Below are 7,619 nucleotides of genomic sequence, written 5' to 3' on the forward strand. Positions count from 1 at the left end.
CTTCCTTCTGGGTAGGGATCGACATTTATCGACGGAACTGTGCAGCGTCTCCGTTTTAAAGCGAGTCTTCTTTGGTTTAATTTATGTGTTAGGGTTAGGGTAAGTGTCTTCTTGTTAAATATTAGTCCAAAGAATAGTTCACACGCGTTTCCTCAAGTTTTTTTTTTAAACCGAATAGAAGTAGTGCTTGTTTCAACCCGTCCTTTGGATTGTGGCTCAAAATTGTCATTTATTGCTTAGGCTTTCCTACAATAATCGAATAAAAGCATCGATTTAATCCCAAACGCATCTATTGGTTTTGAATATGTAGCCTTGTGGATATGTAAACATCTGCAGTTAAGTGTGTGGAACCGCTGACCTGTTTACACAAATGCAGTAAATTGTCCCAATAGGAAGGCTTGGGCTAGTTGTTATATTGACTGTTGTTATGCCTGTGATTTATCAAGTCTGTATTAAGCTGCTTTCCCAAGGAGGTTAATACAAAGACGATGGGTGAGGCCCCGTTGAGTCAGGATGGTACAGTGACCCGTTCAGCTGAGGTAAATCACATTCCTTCACGCAGTATTTCAACCTCCTCAATGATGCTTAAGATCCCCTCTGGTTTTCCTCAAGTATGTGGGCTCATTTCCTGTTGAGGACCGCTGTTTGGATGAGCAGATTGAACACTTGAACCGACAGTTGAAAGCCCTCAAAGTAAGTCCCGAGTGTAAACTAATTGTTCAAGTGCTCACCACTTATCAGGAGACATAATGACTGATGCTTTCCCTCTCCACAACCAGACATGCAAAATAAGGAGGGTGGTCTCCCTCAAGTTCTCAATCAAAGGTGTCAAGATGTACGACGAAGACGAGACGGTGAGCATAATGGCGGCGCGGTTTAGTGCTCTGTTCCTCTGTCTCCAGCGTTTGGATGAATGTTGTCATCCCGTCTGTAGAAGGTCCTGATGGCTCATGCCCTACGCAGAGTCTCCTTCTCCACCGCTCGCCCCTCTGACTCACAGTTCGCCTTCGTCTCCCACAACCCGGGAAGTGCCAACGCTCAACTCTACTGCCACCTGTTCAAGGCCCGCCACGCCCGAGCTGTGAGAACGCCTCATGTCTCTGTCTCTTTATGTGTTCAGCATGGAGACTGTTGGTGTAACAGATCTAAAGCATGGCTGTTGTTTTAGATGATAAGGACTTTAAAGTATGCTCGGTGTTCTTTTCATTAATGGTTGATTATTATTCAGAATGAAGCACTAGAGTTGTGTCAATGTTTTGCTTTCTCTTTGCCTTTTTGTTCTTATCTTAAGATTGGTGCTTGCCTCCAGTTCTTATCTTCTCATCAATACTCAAACAACACAAATGTACTCTTAGTTGTTGCTCTGACCAAAAGGGTTGTCCCGGTACGGTCATGTCTGCGGTCGCTCCTCTCTCCTCTCTCCTCTCCTCCTCTCCTCTCCTCTCCTCTCCTCTCCTAGGCCCAGGTCATGAACCTGCTGCTCTGCCGATGTTTCCAGCTCTTGTACCTGGAGAAACATCCGGAAGAGGCCTCTGAGGACTCGGTCGGGCCCCTGCCCCGTAGGAACCCCTCTCTGCTGAACCACGGCTTCCCGCTCAGTGTCAGCGCCCTGGTGTCCTTCAGAAGGGCCCCCTTCAGGGGCCTGTTTCCAGGGGCCAAGGTCAGGATCAAACCCTCCTTCTTCCAGTCTTCATGTCCTGGCTCTTCTCAGTCCAAGAACCACCAGGGGCTGCAAACCGCTGCTGTCCTGTGAACAACCTCAATGATAAATCTTGGTTGAAACTTAAACCTGTGCTTTGTACATATTTTCACAACCGGCATCACAATTCGATAAGAGAGAAAAAGTACCTGGGTGTATGGAGCTGTGCATGGATTGGGGTCATAGCCTTCAAACAGTATTTGAAATGACTTGATACCAGAGTGATGGCAGAAACGGCTAATAATAGGTTTGATCCAACTTCAGTGTAGCGTGCTGAGGGCAAAGGGTCACATGGCAAAGATTCAGGCGTATGGCGGCCAAAGTGAATTCATTCTGATCTTCTGTAGTTGCGGTCAAAGACCCGTGAGAAGAAGCCGGGAAGCCCTGAGGAGATCTTCACTGCCTCCCCGTCGCTGGTGCGCAAGAAGGCCATCCGCAGCAAGGGCCTCCGCTCCGGGGCCTACCGGTCCTTCACCTTCACCCCGCTCAAACAGCGGCTCGCGCACCAGCGCCTCGCCTCGCTGCAAGGTGGGCCCACGGTGCAAAGCGCGCTCTGCAGGGTCAAACAGTGGAGGAGGTAAGGTAGAGACGGGGACACATCAGTGTTTGGTGCTGGGATGTCACTGACTTTGCCGTCTGTCATGGTGAGACCTTCACAGTGGTGGGATCCTCAAGGTAGGATTTTTCAGTGTGGGAGGTTCAAGGTTCAAGGAGTCAATACACAACGAAATACAGTTTGGCACTCTCTAGCAGCAGTTAGTGTTTAAATGTCTAAATAATACAAAACACAATAAGACAATGACAAATAAGACAGTGACACAAAGACAAAGACCAAATGACAGATATGGTTAAAAAAAAGGCTGGAGTATCTTTGGGAGTTTGTCACTGGTGGGTTCCACTATGTGGGATTCTTCAGTGTTGGGCGAAGGGTTAGCCATTGGAGGCCATAAGGTATCGGATTGAGGAGCTTTAGGGGTTAGTCAGTTGTGGGTTCCTCAAGACAAACTCCAATGTTTGAGAAAAAGGTTCGTCAATAGACTTCCCCAAGGTAGGCTTATTTTGTGTCTGGGGAAATCAGTCAATGCCTGTCCCTCACGGTAGCATTCCTCAGAGGTGAGGAAAGATTAAGTGAATGCAGTTCCTCAAGGTTCGCTTCTTCTGGGGGTGGGAAGGGTTAATCAATGGAGATCTCAACTTGCATGGTTTAAGTCTTTACTTCCCCCCCCCCCCCCCCATTATTCTCTCATTTGATCATTGCCATTGTTCTGGGGGATCCCTCTTGAATCTTACCTACAGCACCTTTTAACGAGAACGAGACATTTAGATCCCAATCCAGGACACCTTTGGAGTTGGATTGATTGCCAGACATTTCTCCTCATTTATGTTAACACCAGGAGAGGAGAAGGACCGATCATCAGCCAAGAGAGCTCCCACCACCAGCTTGGCCCAAACAGAAGAAGCCTTGGCTCTAGCAGTCTGGTGCTGGGCTGGAATTGCTCCGTGAGTTTGTTCTCATCCATCTGCTAACTGACAGTTCATACTCTCAAGGGAAACACCGGCTATGAAGTTTGAAGCTCATCCTTTAGTCAGTTTGACAAATGTACTTACTAGTTAGCTGTCGCTGGTAGCGAGTAAAGTCAGTCGCTCAACTATCATCTCAGATAGTGCAACTGTTGATTCTGATTTGCTACACAAACAGGAATGTTTCTTACAATAGACACTATATTATATTATATCATGTGACATTTGAGCCAATCAGTTCTTGATGCTGTTCCTTCAGTCTAGCATTTGGTTCCACTTAAAAAAAAAAAAGGTTCCGCTAACCAAATGCACAAACACAGTTTGTGTACTTAAGTCAAATAAGAGGAAACTGTACCCAAAGCTTATCTAAGAAGCACACATTTCAAACGCACACATAAGGGGTTACACTGTTGTGTAATGTGGTAGTGTTGTGTCCAGTGACTCCAGCTCGGCCCTGCTGGAGGAGGACGTTCTGGGCTCCTACCTCCTCTGTCCCCACCCCAAGAAGCCCAAGTGTGGCTCCCTCCTCATCCGCCTTCCCTCTGGCCTCGTCACCTACCTCATAGAGAACAGCTGCAACGACATGTTCCACCTGGAGGTAACCCAGTCCCACCCGAGGGCCTTTTATTATTCACAAGTCGAGGAGAAGCGTTCATCCAAAGGGACCGAGTGAATTCAGAGAACATTAAGGAGCAGGTAAGGCAGCGAAAAGGCTGTCTTGTTCTCAGTGGCTGCAGGTCGGCTGACATTGTGGAACCCAGTACTTTTGGGCTGGGAGTCGCACACCCATTGCCACTGCATTGAAATATCGTTCCCTTGATAGTCTTTACACGGTTGCATCTGGAAACCACCCACTAAACAGTTAAGTTGAGTTGGGGTTTAAATGGGATTATCCATTTATGTGATTTGATTCAAGATTTTGCCGAAAACCTCCAAACAAATACAAAATACTTGTATTGATATAGGTCTTTCTATCTGCATGTTAACTACTTAATTCATAATTAATAACGTCTTATCATTTAATAACGTTCTTAATATTTTCTCCTCACACTGTGATGTCTCTTTGCCGTGCTGGCACTAGAAATGCCAGCGTGAGTTTGTTTCCTTCGCGGTGCTGATTGAGCACTACACCCTGACCCGGGAGGAGCTGCCCCGCCCCCTGAGCTGCGCCCGGGTTAACCACTGCTACGAGTGGGAGGAGCCGGGCGCCGGCGGGCCGCCGCCCAGCGCCGCCACCGCGCTACGCAGCAGCTTCAGCAGAAAGCCAAGAAAAATATAGAAAAAACTAACCCTAACCCTGCATTTCAAGGTTTTTGTGAAATCAAACCCGGGTGTTAAAATATAGTTGAATGTTTGAAAGCTCTAAAAACCATGGATTATAAGATCCTTGAAAAAACAATGAATTTTAAGATTCATTTTTGTTGAGCCATGGTTTTTTAAAGTTCTTGGAAAGCCTTCAGACTATGAATTTTAAATCCTTCGAAAAAACCTCAACTATGAATTATATAATTTTGAATTGTAAAGGATTTTTTCAATATTTTGAAACCATTTCGAAAACTGGAGTGATCGTGTTGCAATTCCATAAGAACCACCCTTATGAACCCCCTTATGAACCCCCTTATGAACACCCTTATGAACCCCCCTTATGAACACCCTTATGAACCCCCCTTATGAACCCCCTTATGAACCCCCTTATGAACCCCATGATAAGAACCACCTTTATGGAGGCCTAAATATTTTATTTTCATGGCACTTATTTCCCCCTTTTTTTCGGGCACATTAGGGATTTCACAGTCTTAACCAAACTGACCTTTCTTGTCTCTTCTTGCTACTATATTTAGCACTTGTATGTAGCCTTATAGTTTCAAGTCATTTTGTAGACATTTTGTGTTTCAAAGTTTTTATATCTTGTATATATATTTTTGTAAAATGTTATAGGTTTGATCGGAGTCTTAACAGTTAAAATAGCTCTCATAATGTGACGTTATCAATGTGTGTACTCATTTGCTGTTGACAATGCCCTGTGTCTCTTTTTGTTTTTCCTATTTGCTTTCTCTGATCTTGAATATATTTTAAATATATGATGGATTTTTGGAGGAGACTGGTCTTGTTTTTGTATGATTCTCTTAAATGTATGTTACGTATTAATTACTTAATTAATTATAAGTAGGCCCCTTTGCATATCGTATCACAGAAGGCCTAATTATTGGGCTACAGTACACTACAAACCACTTATGGTCTATGACAGACCATAAGTGGTAAATGTGATAAATATCTTAAATAAAATACATATGTGTATACATCTATGTATACACAAATGTATTTTATTTAAGATATTTATATATCGTATTTAAAGTTTTATTTATATGAAACTAAAGGTTTTGACCTCACCGTACCCTCACCAACATGGCTCACCTAAAGCGCTGTACATTGTTGTATACGTCACACCTGTTGTGGCGCGTTCACACCAAAAGCGACGGGGCGGCGCAGGCGACAGGAACGCCTGGGACGCGGCTTTAAGGGTTGCTATGCAACATCAATGCCATGGGAGGCAAAGTGAAGGATTGTCCTTCTCCGAAGTCTCAACGTGTTAACTCCTCTCCGACAGCGTTCACCTTCACTTTTTCCTTTTTTAATCGAAATGCGTTTGTGCTGTCGCTTCTGTAAGTAAGCGACGCACTGGCGGACGGCAATCATCATGATTCATGTGTGTCGCTTTCAGTAGTGTTCACGGATTCATCTGCGCTGCGGTTCCTCTGACCGGGTGAGACATGGGGTCCGAGGCGGTGAAGGTGGTGGTCCGCTGCAGACCGCTGAACGGCCGGGAGAAGGCCCTCGGCTGCGGGGTGGTGGTGTCCATGGACGTCCGCCACGGTCAGTGCTTCATCCAGAAGCCCGGAGCGACCGACGAGCCGCCGAAACAGTTCACTTTGGACGGCACCTACTTCATGGAGCAAACCACCGAGGAGATGTACAACGAAATGGCCTATCCGCTGGTTGAGGTGTGTATTTCTAGTCCCTTCCTATTTATCTTAAGGCAATAAGGCACTGGGCACTGTGGGCAGTAACATAAAGCCAGAGGTCATGGGACACCTTTAATTGTGAATTTGAAACTCGACCACACGACCTTTTGCAGTCTAGTAGGCTAAGCCTGGTTTCCATAATGCCTTATTGGAAACCAGCTCCCATCGTTGGCAACCTCATTATTGACTAAAGCCACCAGCCTGTTAGGGTTAGTTAGGGTTAGGGTTAGTTAGCAGAGCGAACTGGCCAGTTTATGAATCCTCTGTGAACTAGACCGTCTAGTTTCATTACATCTGACACTGAACCGAAACGTCTTGCATGTGAGAGAAATGAATAAAGTTCCCCTCTTGGTCAACAGACTGACAGACTGTTAGGCTAAGAGTGGTAAAGTTGGTTTTATATTTGACGTTGGATATTGGACACATTCGAAAAATCTATTTAGCACTGGCTTCGATGGACGAATTTGTGTCAAACCAACTTTGACGTGTTAATACAAGGCCTGCCTATAGAACACAAAGCTTCTTTTGTCAAAAAAAAACAAACATTTGATTTTATACCATTTTTTATGTTGATAAATGCTTTAAATCTATTATGCGGCTTCACTTTTTGACTTACCCATGTCAAAACACATAGGGTGAACTCAGCTCACTGCCCTACACATAACACAAAGCTTCTTTTCTCCAAAAAAACACCCTTTGATTTGATACCATTTTTAAATGTTAAATGCTATAAATCTATTATGCGGCTTGACCTTTTGACCTACACATGTTAAAAACATGTGGTGAACTCAGCTAACTGTCCTACACATAACACAAAGTTTGTGACACAAAAAAATGAACTGTTATCAATTTTGATGATGAGGAACATGGAACACAGGAGTGTTTGCTTTTTCTCATGCAGAGGGTACAGAGGTACCCTCTGTACCCTAGAGTACTTACCGTTCACCTTCGCTTTGTGTTATGTGTGGGGCAGTTAGCTGGGCTCATCAGATGTATTTTGAAGTGGGTAGGACAAAATGCCAAGTGGCATAATAGATTTATAGCCTTTTTTAACGTTAAAAAATATTTATTAAATCAAAGGGTGGGTTTTTGGAAAAAAAGAAGCTTTGTGTTATGTGTGGGGCAGTTAGCTGGGTTCATCAGATGTCTTTTGACATGGGTAGGTGAAAAGGCCAAGCCGCATAATAGCTTTAAAGACCGGGTAAACCAAAAATAATTATGGGTTTTGAGTTTATAATACCACAGGAAAATATATTATTAACCACCCTGCCAAATTTGAAGGACTAAAAAAATCGCGAAGTATATAAAATTATGCTTCAAAGTTGATGAAAAATGAGCAGTAATCCCTGGCTCAGGACGGTGGGGGCGTGTGCGCT

General features: G+C 44.4%; 2 protein-coding genes across 2 annotated transcripts in view; both read left to right on the forward strand.

Annotated features, from left to right (window-relative positions):
• Nucleotides 1-452: 452 nt before the first annotated feature.
• On the forward strand, nucleotides 453-4,499 carry sh2d5 (SH2 domain containing 5; the record flags this gene model as incomplete). The annotated part of the gene is made up of 9 exons (XM_084463480.1): nucleotides 453-539; nucleotides 613-693; nucleotides 780-854; nucleotides 935-1,081; nucleotides 1,460-1,660; nucleotides 2,047-2,227; nucleotides 3,094-3,199; nucleotides 3,659-3,818; nucleotides 4,302-4,499. The coding sequence occupies exons 1-9, from the start codon at nucleotides 489-491 to the stop codon at nucleotides 4,497-4,499; spliced, it is 1,200 nt and encodes a 399-aa protein (XP_084319606.1). The 5' UTR covers nucleotides 453-488.
• A 1,492-nt stretch (nucleotides 4,500-5,991) lies between these two features.
• The window catches only part of kif17 (kinesin family member 17), a gene marked incomplete at both ends in the record, with an annotated part of 9,974 nt that continues 8,346 nt past the window's right edge, over nucleotides 5,992-7,619 (forward strand). Inside the window, one exon of the mRNA XM_084463481.1 lies at nucleotides 5,992-6,222. Within this exon, the coding sequence (XP_084319607.1) occupies nucleotides 5,992-6,222 (231 nt within the window). The remainder of the gene's footprint in view (nucleotides 6,223-7,619) is intronic.

Source organism: Micromesistius poutassou (genome assembly GCF_964030765.1).
Source record: "Micromesistius poutassou genome assembly, chromosome: 2".
Taxonomy (NCBI): Eukaryota; Metazoa; Chordata; class Actinopteri; order Gadiformes; family Gadidae; genus Micromesistius; species Micromesistius poutassou.